This window comes from Macrotis lagotis, chromosome X, assembly GCF_037893015.1.
Source record: "Macrotis lagotis isolate mMagLag1 chromosome X, bilby.v1.9.chrom.fasta, whole genome shotgun sequence".
Taxonomy (NCBI): domain Eukaryota; kingdom Metazoa; phylum Chordata; class Mammalia; order Peramelemorphia; family Peramelidae; genus Macrotis; species Macrotis lagotis.
Genome location: NC_133666.1, coordinates 206,750,588 through 206,768,555, shown reverse-complemented (window position 1 = coordinate 206,768,555; position 17,968 = coordinate 206,750,588). Strand labels below are relative to the sequence as shown.

At 33.0% G+C, this 17,968-nt stretch overlaps 1 protein-coding gene across 8 annotated transcripts in view; it reads left to right on the top strand.

Annotated features, from left to right (window-relative positions):
• Positions 1-17,968, top strand: part of ZNF608 (zinc finger protein 608) — a 206,189-nt gene that overhangs the window by 101,020 nt on the left and 87,201 nt on the right. For all 8 annotated transcript variants that reach the window (XM_074201380.1, XM_074201378.1, XM_074201374.1 and 5 more), the window contains one exon: positions 4,407-4,662. In XM_074201380.1, coding sequence (XP_074057481.1) covers positions 4,407-4,662 — 256 coding nt within the window. The remainder of the gene's footprint in view (positions 1-4,406; positions 4,663-17,968) is intronic.

The following is a 17,968-nucleotide window of genomic DNA, read 5'->3' as shown; positions in this document are numbered from 1 at the left end:
TCCTCTTGATTCCAGGGCTGGTGCTCTGTCTACTGCACCACCTAACTGCTCTGGAGCCTGAAAAAGTCTTGCATGAATTGATGTGGGGTGTGGCAAACAGTAAGAGCAGAATAATTTATGGAATAAAAGCACATAGTAAAGAAAAACAACTTTGAAAAACTTTAGAAGTCTGATCAATGCAATCATCAGCCTTATTTCTAAAACACTTACGCTGAAATGTATTACTCAACTCCTAACAGAGACCTAATATGTACTCTGAACATTGAAACATATTGCTTCTGGATGTATCCATTGGGGAATTCTTGTTTGATAGGGATTTTCTTTTTCTTTTCTTTTTTTTTTTCTCAGTAGGGAAGAGAGATTGAGAAGGTTCATTTTTCTTGATTGAAATATAAATTCAATTTTTAAAAAATACCTCTCCTCCCCCCCAAAAAAAGGGAAAAGAAAAAGGAGTATCCTTTTCTATTCCTATTAATTAGACATCACAAACCCAGTATTTCACATAACTGTCAAATACTGGTCACATGGAATAGATATGGAACTATTCATGGGATAGTAACTACATCTCTTCTGGTTTTGCAGTGAGAATGAAAATGGGGAGGGAAGAGAGGAAATGCCATATAAATTATTACACCTATTGCCAGTCATTGAATGCTTTCTCCACTGATGCAGATGAAGCAAAAGGCAACATTGTTAAAAGAGCATATGAATTTTATACAAGACAAAGCAATTGACCTCGAAGACAAGAGGCACAGAGATAAATTAAGGATCTCCCAGAGAAGAAGAAGATACTTCTAAGAACCTGAATTTCTTTTGGCAGGAAATGATACAGTTGCATGTCCAGAACTTTTAATATAGAAAACAAGTACTGTCCAATCAGTCTCTCCTATTACTGCCGGGGGGGGGGGGGAACCTCATGCTTTAAAATCCTAGGCAAATACTGGTTAAATTTCAAAATTTAAATTACAAACAACAAATTTTGCAAGTATCTAGGAGAAAAACATTCAGTTATTAAGGGATGGCAATTCAAATAACCTATGATTACCCAATAGTCTTGGAAATAAAGACAAAACAATGGAATAGTGTATTCAAAAAAAGAAAGGAGTTAAAGCTGCTACCAAAAATAATATATGCTACAAAGCTAAATACAATCATCAAGGAAAAAAAATTGGACCTTATCAGAAAAGAAGCATTTGAATCATTCTTGGGAAACAAGGACAGATGCAGCACCAACAATAACAACAAGAGAGGTGAGCTAAATATTTGACTTGCATACACTTCAAATGGATATGAATTAATGGAAAAAGCATTTAAATGCTTTCATATGTTTCAAATAATAAGCCCCAGGGATTCAGATTTTTTTAAATGAAAGAGTTCCTACTTTCAAGGAGGTCACATTTTTAATAGAGGGAGACAGAACATATAAGAAAGTTTATCTATGGGACATATGACAAGGCCTGAGGATATAGAAGATGAAGTGGCATGTTGGATGAAAAAGATTGGTATGCTGATGGGTATAGAAGCAGCACATATGCTAATACCTCGGGTTTTGGAAGACTAGTGTTACTGCAAATAGCAAAGTTGACGCTGATAGCTTTGTCATCCAGGGGTTTCTCATCATGTACTTTGATATTGTTAATGAGGAAGGGGAAGCAATTTTATTGTGGGCTTTACCCCTATCTATTTGTAAAAAGGTTTATGGTGAAGAACCATGTCTGCACACTTTGGAAGAGGATAAGGCTTGTGAGGGGAAATGAATAAACAAATGTACACATACTTTAAAGTAGCATAAAAATTATTCACGGGAATAAATGCTGACTTTAAGGAGAAATGGCATAAAAATCAATACTAAAGAAATAAATGAACAGAATCATTACTATCACAAATTTATTTGAATATGTTTTAAATAATTCTATTAAATTAGAGTAGAATGATGAATTCGAACAAAATCTATCAAGTTGCTGAATATGAAAAACATGTAAAAATAATAAAGATATATGCACAACAAGTCATCTTTTGCATGATACTTATAAAGGAATTAGTGCTGTGGGGATTATTAGGAAGGTACAGTCATAAAAGTAATGTCAATAAACCATTAAAAGTAAAATAAGGTTTTGTTTAATAGCAGAAAACATCCAAAATATTTGAAAAATCATCTTTTTATTATTACTAGTTTTATTTGTCTTATTCTAGAAAAATATTTTTATAACATTGCAATCTCTTGTTAGGTAAACAGTGTGTAAGTACTATTTGAGTTGTTCTTTCTAGCTTTTTCCTCTTCATTTGTCTTTAATTTATGAAGAACTTTGATCATCCCTATGAACTTTGATCTACATTAAGCTATATTTGCATGAAAACATAAATCACTAAATGTAATGTTTGCAGTTCTAAATGTGACATTGAAACAAAGATAAAAAATAAAGAACAATAAAAGAATACAGAACTAAGGAACTTTTATGGTGGATTTGAAAGTCGGAATTTAAGTTCCTTTAATGGGCAGTTAGATAAAAGAGTGATTTCTTAAATTCTGAATCTTCTTGGCTAAATTAATATCAGTTAATTATTTTAGTGAAATGCAAGTTATAGAGATAGTTCCTATGCTCATAAGAAAAATTCAAACAGCTGACTCCTTCAGCTGCTTTAAATCAGAGCTCATTTTATCATGATATACACAAATAATTTTTATGTAGATTTGTACATGATGTCTTCTTAGAAAATGTGTTAGGAAAACATGGATACATAAGCAAGGCTGATTTTTACCCATGTGTTCATAATAGGTGTTCCTATTTATATATAGGATTTGAGCTGCTCAACTGAAAGAATATGCAGGAAGTCTGTCCTTGTATAGGTTGTCTGGCTATGTAATATGTTGACTTTTCCCTTTTTTTCTTTTTCTTTTTTTGTTAGCAATTGATGGTTATTTGTCAAAATTAAATAATGTGACAATTAGCATCATTCCCTGAAATTGAAGATGGGTTTTAGCAGGTGTACTGATGAATACTCAGTGTTAATACATACAGTCATTATATATACATATTGATACTGTAAAAATCCCAGAGATTCAGTGTGACAAGTGGATAATTAGAAGTGGCTTCATGAGTCAAGAAGATCTGCTTTGAAGGTTGGTTTCAGGTCTACATTGACTGTGTGATTCTAGGCCAGTTAGTTAAGTTCCTACTATCAGAAATGTCTCTGAGATTATAAATTCCAGAAGTTAAGGAACTGAATTGATAGAGGGAATTTGCTTACTCCAAAAAAAACTTTGGTTTTTAAAAAAAAGGATATCCCCAATTTTTTGGTGATTATTCTGCTTCCTACTTGAAATTTGATGTAGAGTGGTTGGGCTTGGGTGGGGGTGGGGTGGGGGGATTTGGGGGAAAAGGAGTGGCGCATGTGGGTATGTGCTCAAGGGCCCTAGCAAAGGCATTCATGCTTTTGTCTGTGTGTGTGTGTGTGTGTGTGTGTGTGTGTGTGTGTGTGTGTGTGTGCGCACGCGCGCGTGTGTGTGCTCAGTTTTCCATCTAGCTAGGTAGAAGACAAGCCAGTAGTTTTCATTTTTTGTCTCCTGTGTGCTAGTGGTTTTCCCAGCTTCCCAATTTAGAAGATACTAGGAAGATAGAAAAGACCCCACTCAGCTCAAAATGTTTATAAGCTGTAGGGAAGGTGAACAGAAATATTTCATTTACTGCATGGCTTTTGTTAACTTAGATTTTTCTGTTGGTCAAATAAGCAAAATAAAACTTGTGAGAGATCATTGCAAAATAATTTTTAATACTCTTGGTCATACAGTCCTAATAACATCTTCCTGGGAGCTGATGTTTAAAAATATTAATATCCAGTTTAAAAACTTCATAAATAAATGAAAATAAATGTATATATTTCCACAACTAAGGTGATTCAGTTGTGAAAAAATACATGACTGTATTTGTCACTTTGAAACTAAAATATACTTTGAACATTTTTATTGATGTTTTACCTGCCCAGATGTTTGGTATTCATTAGAATTTCTCGTATTGATACACAAGAAAATATATTTTAGTTTTTTTAGACAAGTTTTTCCTTTAAAAGATGTGGAGGTGGGAGCATTTTTCATTTTGTGATGTTTAGTTTCATGCAGGTATGAGTTGTGTAGAGCTATTTGATGAATTCTGAGAAGTTATTCTGTATAATTCAGGGATTACTAAAAATTTAAAACTTGTTTGACCTATTTTAATATAAAGAATATTATACTTGTACATTTAGTCATATGTTCTAGCATCATTAAGTGCATTCAAATTGCATTTGAAATATCAGTGGGAATATTAAATAGTGATCTCTTCCAGAGATAATATAGTTATAAAGTTATTATTGCTTGTAATAAACTATCTACTCAGCTCTATTGCAGTAAGTATGTCTTTTTTTTTCAGGTTGACCCCCTGTTTACAGTGCCAGCACCACCTCCACCAATTTCCAGTAGCATCACGCCTCAGATTCTGCCTTCCTACTTTTCCTCATCTTCATCCAACATTGCAGCTCCAGTTGAACAACTTTTGGTACGAACTCGTTCAGTGGGTGTTAATACATGTGAAGTTGGAGTAATAACTGAGCCTGAATGTCTGGGACCCTGTGAACCTGGAACCAGTGTGAATCTGGAAGGGATTGTGTGGCATGAAACCGACGAAGGTAAATTTATTTTTAATTTCTATTACCTTCTTCTCTTTGCTGTATTTCCATTTATCTGTACTGAGAGGAAAGACAAGTGACTTTTCACATCCTTCATTGTATTTTTTAATAGGCAATCTTTTTACTACTTCTACTAGTCAAAATTCTGTCTGAAAAACTAAGTGGATGTAGAAGACTGAATTTTCCTTTCACTATTGGCAACTGCTTCTCTAGATAAGAGAGATAACTTTAAACTTTTTTTCCTAATAAACATGAGAGAATTTGGTAGATTTTTTTTTTTCAAATGAGTACCTAGAATCACAATATATATTGAAAGGGGGTCACTAGTTAGCATGCCTCGCAGAAGAGTCATGGAAATGGTGGTTCATTTGGAAAGAGTCTTGGGGGCAGCCAGATGGTGCAATGGATAGAGCACTGGCCCTGGAGTCAGGAGGACTTGAGTTCAAATCTAGAATCAGATATTTAATAATTGCCTAGCTGTGTGACCTTGGGCAAGTTACTCCAATTCCATTGCCTTAAAAAAATAAAAATTAAAAAAAAAGAGCCTTGGCTTTGGATCATACCTGAGTTTAAATCCTACTTTAGGTACTTGTTAGTTAAATAACAGTGAGTCAGTCATATAACATTTCAGAGCCTCAGTTTCTTCATCTGTGAAGTGGGGATAGTACTTTTACTATTTACTTTCCAGGATCTTTTTTAAACCTAAAGTACTATGTGCATATTTATTTGTCTTTTGGACCTGTAACCATTCTTTTGTTTTCCTGGCATACATTTTTCCTAGCTTTTGCTTGAGATTTAATACCCAGCTAGGTGGTGCAATCAGCTAGGTGGCACATTAGATAGAGTAGTGGCCCTGGCATCAGGAGGACCTGAGTTCAAATATGGCCTCAGATACTTAATAATTACCTGTGTGATCTTGGGCAAATCACTTAATCCCATTGCCATGCAAAATCAAAAAAACTCCCCAAACCAGAAAGCAAACCAAATAAAAGTCACAAGGGGAAGTAGGAGAGAGAGATCCGGATGAGTGAAATTTAAATTACTCAATCAGAAATTTAAATTCAACTTTCCAAGAAGCTGATTATATCTAAAAAAAAAAAGAGTGGAACTATAGTTCTAAGCAAAGTTAACCTAGAATACTGATGAATCCAGCTAGGTGACTCCATCAATAGTGTTGGACTCTCCTTCCTAAATTCAAATCTGGCCTGAAACACTTATTAACAATGTGTCTTCTGAGCAAGTCACTTAGCCTTGTTTGCCTCAGTATCCTCATCTGTAAAATGAGCTAGGAAAGAAAAAGACAAACCATTCTAATATCTTTGCTTAGAAAACTGCAAATGGAATTAGGAAGGGTCAAATACTACTTTAAAAAAAAGGACAACAGTTATACTGATAAATTTAGATAATTAGCAAAAGAATGAAAAAATGAAAGGGAAAATAAATAAGAAGATAGTAAAAAATTGGTAGATTTTGTTTTTGTCTAAAAACAGTTATGAGATTTCGACCTCATGGGTATATGTGATAGGGACTTCAGGAAGAAAAAGAGAGACGAGGAATCTTTAGGGCATGCAAATATAGGAACAATTGATAAGGCTTCTTCCATGTACATAAAGATTAATCATTAAGTCTTCTTAAAATTTTGAAGTGATTTAAGGAATATTAGGAAACAGTAGAGAAATGCTCCATCTAATTACTCAATTGCAATCTGTTTTTTCATTTATAGTGTGATTTTCTAGTTATTTTTTGATATATTTCTAATCTGGCATACATTTGAAATAAAATAATGAAGCTATACTGTAAAGAACTCAGAAGAACTGAGAAATGTTCTAATTTATCCTGTCTTTGCAATAGACACTATTTAGGAAATATCCTGGGAAAAAATGCAAGGTTTCCTAAATTTTCCATTGATTCTAGGAGGTGGATACTTTGTTTAGGCTTTATTTTCTTTATAGATAATTAATATTCAATAAGGAGTTATACATTCATAAAATTAGTTAAACTAGGTGCTTATTTTGAATGAGTGTCCCAAGTATTATCAAAGTAAGTACTTGTGTATGGAAGACATTGTAGTAGAATAGATTTGAAGTCAGACCCTGAGTTCAAATCTTGGCTTACTTAATATTTGTATGATGTTGGGTAAATCACTTAATCTCTACAGGTCCTCCTTTTATTAATCTATAAGACTGAAACTAAGAAAAAATGGAAAATGAGATAGTAGAATGAAATATTATCCTATGTTTCATAGTGGCTTAGTCAACTTAATTTATTATTTTTCATAACCTCAGTTAACAAATATTTGATCTCTGGGGTTTGATCTCTCATAGTAAGATTATTAAAATTTATTCAGTTGTTTTTATTCAGTTGTCTTTTTAATTTTAACTATTAATGTTCCTCTACAAGAAAAAAGGATAATTTAAAAAAATGAATCAATTTAAGACAGTAGTAGCACATTCCAGATAATGGAATTGTGGAATTCACCTGTATGTCTGTTCAAAACTGGAGCAGCTAGGTTGTGCAGTGGATAGAAAATACTGCACTTGGAATCAAGAAAACCTGAGAAAATCTGGTTTCAGATACTTACTTACTCATCCTGGGCAATTCAACTGACTTTATTTGCCTCAATTTCCTTATTTATAGAATGAGCTAGAGAAGGAAATGACAAACCATTCTAGTATTTTTGTCAAGGGAACTTCAAATGGGGTCTCAAAGAGTTGAATATGACTGAAACCAATGAACAACAACTCAAAAATACTCATAATATGTAAACATAGTTATTTTTATATATTTGTTGTTATTTGTGTATTTTTATTTACTTTATATGACAGAGTGGTTCTTTTAGTTTTTTGTTTTGTTTTGTTTTAAAGCATAGTCTTTTAAAGAATACCCTACCAAAGAAGAGCTTTCATCAGTTCCACTATTCTTTTTTTCTGCTTTGTTTATGCCAGTGTTTGGAATAAGCATATAGTTACTGGGATGACATGAAAGAAAGCAATTATCAGTCATTCTTGCTGAATTTACTAAACTCATAAAATCAGTAGAATTTAATAGACACAATGTCAAAGAACACTCAGTGTGAATTTTCTTAGTAAGTCTTGTTCCTGCCTAATGCTAATTAATTAATTAATCAATTCTATTTGACCATTATTTCCTGACTGAGGACAATTATGGGGAAAATAATACTTTTGTCAGTGATAATAGGGATTTAGGAATAGGAATGGAAGTTGAGGGAGAAGGAAGACAACTCATATAGTTTTTATTAGAGTTGAGATTACATTGACCTAAGCAGGCAGTTTATAACATGTCCAACATAAAACAGGAGATTTTAACCATTAATTTTTAGATTTGGTTGAATAAAATTTTCATTTCTGGTACCTTTGCTTTGACTAGTGTGATATTATTGGTAGTTGATTTCCACAATGTCTCAGTGGATAGAGGACTGACCCTACAGTAAGGAGGACCTGAGTTCAAATTTGGCATCAGATACGTACTAGCTCAGTGACCTTGGGCAACTCACTTAACCCTGATTGCCTCTCATCAGGGCCATCTCCAGTCATCCTGATTCATATCTGAACACTGGACCCAGATGACTCTAGAGGAGTAAATGAGACTAATGACATTGCACTGCACCCTGTCACTCAAATCCAGTTCACATGCATGACATGACATCACTTCCCTGTTGATGATTTTCTTTGAGAACAAAGTATAAACAATAACAAGTTTCCCATAAAATTAATTAGTTATAAGTGAGAAAAATGCTTTTTTGGAGGTGATTAATGATTTAAAGATTTTTTCATGTAATTATTCATTTAGTTATCTTCAGTAAAAATTGCATTTTTTTGTGAATTTGAAGGCATAGGATTTAGACATTTCCGTGTAATATTTCCATATTTCTTGTAACTTAAAGTTACTGATTAGGGAAAGATTCATTTAGTTAACTTTGTTTCTGACAACTCTGCCTTGCTTTTAGTGTGCAGAGCTTTTATTGCTTATTAACAAATTGTCTTATTGTAAAAAATACTGTGAGTATTTTTTCCTTCTGGAAAAAATTAGGATGTTTCAGATCTTACTTAATAGGAGAGTAAAATTAATACTACATATGGATGCTTTGTGATTCTACTCTGATCTCTTCTCTTCAAGGAAAGTGTGCAATGATACAAAATTATTCACAGATGTTAGAAAGAATTTCTTTAGGGTTTCCCTTACACATTTGGGGCACATATGCCGCTGTTCAGTGATTTGTAAGAAAATTTGCTCTGTTTTTGAAAAAATAGAATAATAACGTGTATGTAATATATATTTGCTGCACTTGGTCTTTAACTAACAGAGATGTATTTTACTTTTAAATTCCTTTTCTTTTGCTCATTAGAGAATGATTTCCCTTTAGTCATGGTTCAGTGTTATAATTGTCATTTGTTACTCTTGAATTTTGGAAATGGTCCCCTTTCCTTCCATTCTCATGTTATTACACTTAAGAAAAGGTTATGAAAAGAGAGGAAGTGCAAAGAGCACTCATTTTTGCCATGCTTAAGTGGTTTTTTCTAATTTATATCCACATGTTTAAATTTTTCTAGGGCTTTTATTTTTTGAGAAGAATTGTCCTTTATGGAGTGTAAGGACAAAACTAGATTATTTAGAAATTCTATTATTTATTTGTAGTATATGCTGACACCTGTCCACATGGATTGTTGACTTTCCATGGTTGTGAATAGCTAGCAGTGGAAAAGAAAAAGCAGAAGACACTAAAAGGTATTAGAATTGAGCATGTAAGGGAAGGGAAGTGATTCATTTAATGTATTTTTCATTTTCCAAGTATATAAAATATGAAATTGGGGATTAATGATTTGGAGGTAAGAAATTATAAAACTAAATAATTTTCTAGTTGCATATACCAGGATGTTGTCCCATTCTTTTTCTTTTCCCATTTTTTCCAAGTCATAAAGAAGGTTGATGTTTGGATTTTTAAAATTCATTTTTAAGCTATTTAAAGGAACTAAATTTTGAGTTTTTTTACACAATATGGATTATTTTGGTAATGCTGTTTTTGATTTCCAGGATTTATTCTATGGAGTTGAATTGAGCATCTAACTTTTTTTTCCCTCTTAACTTGATTGAGGACAGATACTGAAATGTGCATTTAAATTTGTTTTGTAATATTTGATTTTTAAATAAAGTAGGGGTTATGAAGATGGCAGAGTTAATGTATTACCTAGTTGTTTGAGGATAATCCTTGAGGTCTTCAGCCTAGCATATTCAGTCTTGACAGATGGTATAAGTTCATTTCTCTGTGAGAAAACAACAATAGTGAACTTCATTGTGATTAAAGGTAGTTTTCTTATTGCCAGTGTAATAACCATAGATAATTCAACTCAAATGTGTTTGACTCTTTAGTTAAGTTGGAATAATGTGCATAATGAAATTAAGGTTATAGGTTTAAACCCCATCAGGAACAGAGTTTCTTTCTGTTCCAAGGCCACCTGCTGTAGTATAACTATATATGAGACTGTAGTACATTCATTCTATCGGTTGGTTACCGAGGAAACTAATTATGAATTGAGATGCATCAAGGCAATTCTATCATTATTAGTGTAAAAACAATTTAAAGCATGTTTTGTATTGATGTGTCATTTTCATATACAAAAGGCAGCTTAAATTAACAGAATTTTTTTACATGTCTAACACAAGGTAGTCCCATTATCTTAGCCACAATTTTAGTTTAATATTAGTTATGATATTTTGCTCTTTAAAATGCCTATGTTTTAAATGTCAAACAAATTTTTCCCCAAAGAAATAAGTTCATGTTTATTTATATATATATAAATTTGTTAATTTTGTGAATCAAGAGCATTATATTTTTATTTATTGCTGAAAACAATAAGATAGAAATCAAGTTTGTTTTAAAATATCATAGAAAAATGTGGAAAATAAAAAAAATTCTAAACTTTTTGCACCTGTTTTTTTGTATGCTCTTCTAACTTCTTGAACCTGTCTTATTTCTTCCTGACAGTAACACAGTCAAATTTTTCCCATGCAAAATATAAACTGTCAGTTTTAAAATTATGTAAAAGACAAGCATCATTCTTTCTCTCATTATGTGAAGAATAAGCTAATGTGAGGCTGAGCACTACTCTTTGTTTTGAGATTGACAGGCTTCCTTCTTTCTGTATTTTTTCTGATATTTGTGTATGCTATTAAATTTTTAAAAAAAATAAAACAATGTAATGAAATCCAAGTTTAATAAGGTATTTCATTATTCACTTTGGATTACTAGCTTTATAACTAAGAAATTTAAAAATGTAAATAAATTATATGAAATTGAATGGGTGTTTTCATATTTAACTGAAATCAAGGTAGGAATCTTATGACTGATATGGCTCTAAATCTGAAATCCTTTTAGTTTAGGCTTGATTTTGGAATAGAATGAGGCACTGCCAGATCACTGAACATTAAACAGAGGAGCATGTTTACTTTGTTCTAACACAGCAAAGATATTCAGTTGGTTGGTTCTTGTCCTTTGTTATCAAAGAAGTCCATTAAAATGACATCACTATGTTAGAGACAAATTACAGTGTGGCTGATCAGACCAAAATAGAATGCTTTGCCACAGGTTGGGCACAAATAGGCCATGTTAATACCAGGGGTGATTACTTTAACTATACCCAATTATACAATAAGGATATAATGGCACTTGTCTTCTCTGGATGTGTACCACTACTCTCATCTCCTACCTTAAATGTGGTTGCTCAGTCAAGCAGACAACAGGGAATATGACTCAGGAAACCATCAAGTCTGAGAAGTATTGAAAACATGAGCCTTTTATTCCCTCCCAGACTAGGAAGTTGTATCATAGAGGAAGAGACCAATCAAGTTGTATAAGAATGTGAAGAAGAGGGGCCTTTTCAGGGTCTGAGAAAAAGCATTAGGAAATAGGTTGGTCCTATCATCTACTAGACCTTGATGGAAGACCCAGATGATCTTCTAGTGCAGAGATGTTTAACTCATGGCCAAAAAAGAGGGAAAGGAGGAAATTGAATAGAACAGAAAAATGTATACACAAAAAAGTAAAAGGTCTTAAGTCTTTTCTTCCTCCTTGAGCAAAGTTACATCTTAAAGTCTCACTGTCTCCTTCTCCCTCTATCCCTTCTCTTACTATCCTATTTTCCCTTGCAAGCTATGTAGAAAGAGTTGTTCCTCAGCCTGTTCCCTCAGGTAAAGAGTACTGTCCTTCTTCTGAGTGCCTCTAGAATAAGCCTGGAACTTTCTTACCCTGGTGGGAGTTTCAATTCTCTGTCATGAGTACATTTTTCTTGTAGGATATGATTCCTATCTCATCAAGAAACAGGACCTCTGGGTTAGAGTTCAGGTGGGGCTCTCCATCCCCATCAAGAGAGATCTCTTTATTTGAGCTGCCACTAACTCTGTTTAGCTTGCCTTTTCCTGGCTTTCATGGTTCTGCCAAAATTTTGTCAACTGATGAACGTTCAGCCCAATTTACTTTCGCTCTGAATGCATTGGCATTCCAACTTAGCAGCTCTCTTAACAATTAAGACTTTCTGACCCTGGTTCTTTCTTGACTCTCTCAGACAGCCTCCTTTAGCATTCACAGTCTTTCTGGTGATGTACCTATGGCAGGAGTAGATTCTCCATGTACTATCAGAAGGGTTCTGGTGTAGGGCTGACACTCATACATGATGTGAGCCAGGAGGTCCTTCCTCATCTCATCCTGCTAATTCTGCCAAGAGCCCTAGGCATGACTCCAAAACAAGCGCACTCTCACTTTGGGTTTGATATTGGGACAAAGCGAATATCTGGATCTGACTCCTCTTGTCTCCATCTGGAAATACATCTGGTTAGTTAGTCCTCAGGGTATAGTGACTCCAATGATCTAAGAAAACCACTCAATGAAAGGAGTTTGACTACATGTGCCCGGGACCATTTTTGTCCTAAACCAGGAAGCTATGTCATTGAAGATGGGGCCAATCAAGTTTCATGGATGAATGAAGCTGTGTCAGGAAACCACTGGTCCTATCACAATTGTTAAATGTTTCCTTTAAATTGAATTTAAAAAAGTCAAAATTCTAGACTTGTTTCTATAAATGATGCTCTCTCCAACTTTTAGTTTGTGCCTATGTCTTCAAAAATGTTTTTTTCCCATTCAGATATGGAATTATCTTATTGTAATAATTTGAACTGAAGTATTTCCTGATAACAAAAATGGAAATAACTGCATTAAAAAACATAATTTGACCATTTTGATAAAGAAATACTTTACCTTGGCACTGTGGCACTTTATGGTTAAATTTGCTTAGTTGGTGAATGGAGACATAGAATGACAACACATTTTAGTACTATGGTAGTATATTTATCGTAAATATCTACAGGAATGGCTTTTGCAAAATGATTTTTAATAGAAATACTTCAAAAGGTTTATGATTTAATTAGTGTAGTCTTTCTTAATCCTGATTAAACTCATTCTTTATCTTAGACTGTCTTTTAATCCTCGTGGTGCTGAGGAAGTGACTCTGCTTGTGCTAATTGAGCATAAGCCTTGGCAGGTCCTACCAAGCTAGGCAGGTTTTAAGTATAAGCCCCATCTGTTACCAGAGGAGGTACCTCTAATTATCAAAAGGTTGAATAGCAGTGATAGCATTTTTTACCACAATTTATAAAATGGCATTTATAAAATTTCTTAATGACTTTATGAATTTATTTTCTTTTCACTTTGGCTCAAATATTATCTAACTTTGAAGAGGTGTTTTTGTTCATATAAGTCACTAAGTTCTTTAGAATATTTTCTCAGTATATATACACACATACATAATGCAAGGATTGGAAGATTGAATGAGTCCCTAGATTATGTGAAACAAATGGAATTTATGCACCTGAAACATCCTTAGAGAATGTTTAGAGAATCTGGATTTGAAGGGGAATCTCCTCATTTCTAAACATAAATATATAAGAATCCAGTTCCTCTGGAAGCTAAAATCTTTCTATAACTATCAGTTGATGCTTTTTGGAAAACATCAAGACAAATTTGATAGTATAATTAACCCTCCTCAATTTTTTGAAAACATTGAATTTGATTAAATTTTCTGCAGAGACTAAAGATGATAAGGGAAATACCTACTATCACAGACATAATGAAGTGTCAGAGCTTTAATTTGAATGCAGGTCCTATGACTTCTATTCCTGTATTCCTCCTATTCCCCAAGGTTTCCTTGTAGAACTATTTGAAAAGAAATAACTTGAACTTTGAGGTGACTTCATCCTGAATTATGTTGCTTATTGTTACAGAGGTCCATAAGTTTAGAATCCTGGTTAATCATTCATAATGACATTTAAAAATATTAAATTTAACAAAAAGCTATTTTCCTCCCATTTTTCTTCCCCCCTTTTTGAAAAAAGAAAAAACAAACCCATATAATAATAAAAAAGTAAAAAAAAAACTTCCCACATTGACCAAAAAAAAATATGACTAATTCTTCACTTTGAATCTATTTTTTAGGAGGTAGAATTGTGGTTGGTCATTGTATTGATTAAAATTTTGAAAGTTTTCAAAGTTATTTTTATTTACAGTTTTTTTTCATTATTTAAAATGTTCTGGTTTTCCTCAGAACTTTTTGCAACAGTTCATACAAGTATTAGTAAAATTCTCTGAAATTGTCCCTTTTTTCCCTTTTCTTATACAATAGTCCATTACATTCACATAACATAATTTGATGTGTTCTCCATTTGTTTCCAAATATTTTCTATTACAAAAATGAGTAGTATAAATATTTTTGTACAAATGAATCATTTTCTTCTTTGATCTCTTAGCAGGGACAGGACTAATACACATAACATAGGGTCATAGGGTTTGCATATGGCCTACTTCAGGACCTTAGTTTGTTGCTTTCTGAATCAGTTAAATCAATTCACAGATCTACCAAAAGTGAATTAATGTCTCTTTTGTCCAGTACTTCTTGATCTTTTCTTCTTGTCAACTTTGTGAGTCTGATGTATTTAAGGTGGAACCTCAAATCACAATGTCCCAACCCTCCCACAACCTCTCTAACACTGATCTCTTTCCCTTTTCCTCATCATAGCCAATCTGATAGATGTGAGGTAATGCCTCATAGCTGTTTTAATTTGTACTTCTCTAATTAATAATGATTTGGAGCATTTTTTCCATATGCTTATATTGATGCATTGCTGGTGGAGTTGTGAACAAATCCAACCATTATGGAGAGCAATATGGAACTATGCCCAAATGTTCATTCATTCCCTTTGACCCAGCAATTCCAATTCTGGGTCTATACTCAGAAGAAATCATAAAAAAAAAATGGGAAAAGTCTTACATGTTTCAAAATATTCATAGCAGCTCTTTTTGTAGAGGCAGAGAATTGGAAATTGAGGGGATGCCTATCAATTGGGAAGTGGCTAAACAAGTTATGGTACATGAATACTATAGAATATTATTGTTCTATAAGAAACCTTAAATGGTCTGACATTAGAGAAACATGGAATGATTTATGGGATCTGATGCTAATTGAAGGGAGCAGAACCAAGAGAATAATGTAAACATTAACAACATCTATGAGATGGTCAATGCTAATGGAAGCCGCTCCTCTCAGCAGTTCAGAGAACTAGGACAACCCTATTAGATTGACTTTGGACAATGTTATCCCCCTATCAAGAGGAAGAAAAACAAAACAAAACAAAAAACAAAATAAAAAAAAACTTTCAGAGTCTGATGAACATTTTATAAAAATTAGCTTTTATGTATTTCTTCCTTTAATCTTAATTCCTCATACCAAAAATGACTAATTTATAAACATGTTTATCAAAAATATGGATGTGCAGTGCTTAACCTGACAGTTTGCTGCTGAGGGGAGGAGGGTGGGAAGGGAGAGTGGAGGGAAATTTTGCAACTTAAAAATATACATGTGCATATGGATGAATGTTAAAAAAAATATAAAATAGATGAACTTTTGGAACAAAAAACAAAAGAAAAATAGAACTTGAACTCATTAAAAAAAAAAAAAAACAAACCTGGCCTGGACTCCCCTCATGGCATGCAGACTCACTCGTCTCAGCCCAGTCAGTTCTCCTAGCTGTCTTTCTGCCTCTGTCTCTGTCTCTTTCTCTGTCTCCCCTTCTCCCTCTCCCCCTCCCCCCTCCCTCACCCTCCCATCCCCCCCCCACCTCTCCTAACCTTTTGTTATTCTGCCCTCAAGGAGCTTATAAATTGCTTGCTGTTTCTCCAGGAGGGGAAAAGCTTTTAATATATACACTTTGTAGGCTTGTATAATAAATCCTGAGCGATTTTAAAATTCTAGGACTATATGTGAATTCTTTCAGTTTTCAAGGCCTCTCAATCTTAAATTGGCAACACTAATCCCCCAGCAACACTAAGAATTGGGGGGAGGATGTTTGAAACAGTTATAGGAATTCTAAAAATAGAAGACAACTTGCACATATAGAATTAAATATTATCTCTCCTTGTTAAACTGTTTCTTTCTGGACATGTTCTCTTCCCTAACTTTTTTTTTTAATTACTATTGATAGCTTGGATTTCTTCCTTTTAAAGCCATCTGTTCATATCCTTTGACAATTTATTTGATAGGGAATGAATGACTCATTCTTAAATTTTAAATCAATTCCTAATGTATTTTCAAAATAATTATCAGACAGATTTGCCACAATGTTTTACCCCCCCCAGCTCTTAAATTAAAAACTTCTCTTCTAATTTAAGTTTCATTGGTTTTGTTTGAACAAAAAATATTTATTTATGAGAATTGTTTATCTTCTGTGATACTCTTGATCACTAGTTTGGTTATGAAAGTTTTCCTTATCTATTGCTATGAAAGGTAATTTCTTCTTTGCTACTCTGATTTGTTTATTGTTTTACATTTTATTTCTAAATCATATAATCATTTGGAAATGATCTAGCTATAAAGCATAAAATGATTCAGTCAGAGTTTCTCCTGGATTGCTTTCTCTTTTTCCTAGCAGTTTTTGTCAAATAATGAATTATCCCAAAAGTTAATTGTCTTTGGGTTTATCAATACCAGAATACAGTGTTCCTTTGATTCTGTATGTTGGTTACCAAATCTATTTCACTGAACAACCTCCTTATTACTTTACCAGTACCAAACAGTTTTTAATATTACTACTTTGTAGTGTAGTTTGTGGTATAATCTACTGGGTCCACTTCCTTCTTACTTTTTTTCCTGTTATTTCCCTTGATATTTTTTATCTTTGTTCTATTGATTGAATTTTGATATTTAGATAGTTTGATTGGTAAATGAATTTGGGCAATATGGCCATCTATGTTATGTTTTCTTAGTCAATGAGCAGTTTCTATTACTCGGCTTTCTTAGATGTCTCTATTTCCATAAGAAGTGTTTTGTAGTTAAAATCATATAGTTTCTATGGGTTTATCTTGGCCTGAGCAACTTAATTTTCCAAAGCTAATTGCAAAATATTTTATATCCTTTCTTTTTTTGTTTTTTCTTTTTAAAATATTTTTTGTAAAGTTTTATTTATTTTATTTAAAAAGTGATAGAATTTCTAAATTACCTTTTTCCATGGTAGCTCTCTTGTAAAAGCAAAACAATAAGCAAAACTAGCAATTCAGTGACCATATCTGAAACTGCATTCAATATTCTACATGTTGTCTCAAATCTTCTTTTTTTAATTTCTAGAAGCCTATTTTTCTCCTCTAGCTATCCTCATTAAAAATGAGAGAAAATAAAAACAAATTTCTTGTAACACATATGCAAAGTAGATTCCTTTACTGGCTATATACTGATTGTTACATTCTGTACCTTAAATCTACCATGTCTCTGTCAGGAGAAGGATAGCATGTGTTATAATTGGTCCCTCTGGAAGCGTGGGTATTACTTCATTGATTGTGGTTTTTATATAGTTTTCTAAATTCTTTCTTTTTAGAGTGTTATATAATTTGTTCTGGTTGTCTTCATTCCATTCTTCATATGTTTTTTTTAAATCCTCAAAAGTTTTCTTTTGAATGATATTCATCTTATAACAAAAAACAAAGCTTCCAGGACAACAAACATAAAACATATTACAAACATCAGAAAGAATAAGTGCCAAGTTCCTGAGTGAAACTGGCACAAGACTTGGTAATAGCTATCAAAAAAGAAAGAAACTCTTGGAATATTATATTGCAAAAGACAAAAGATAAAGTCATAACCAAGTATAATATATCTGGCAAAAATGAATAAGAACTCACATGGAAAGAGGAAACAATAGACTTTTAAACAGAAAAGAGAATTTTCAGGCATTTCTGATTAAAAGACCAGAA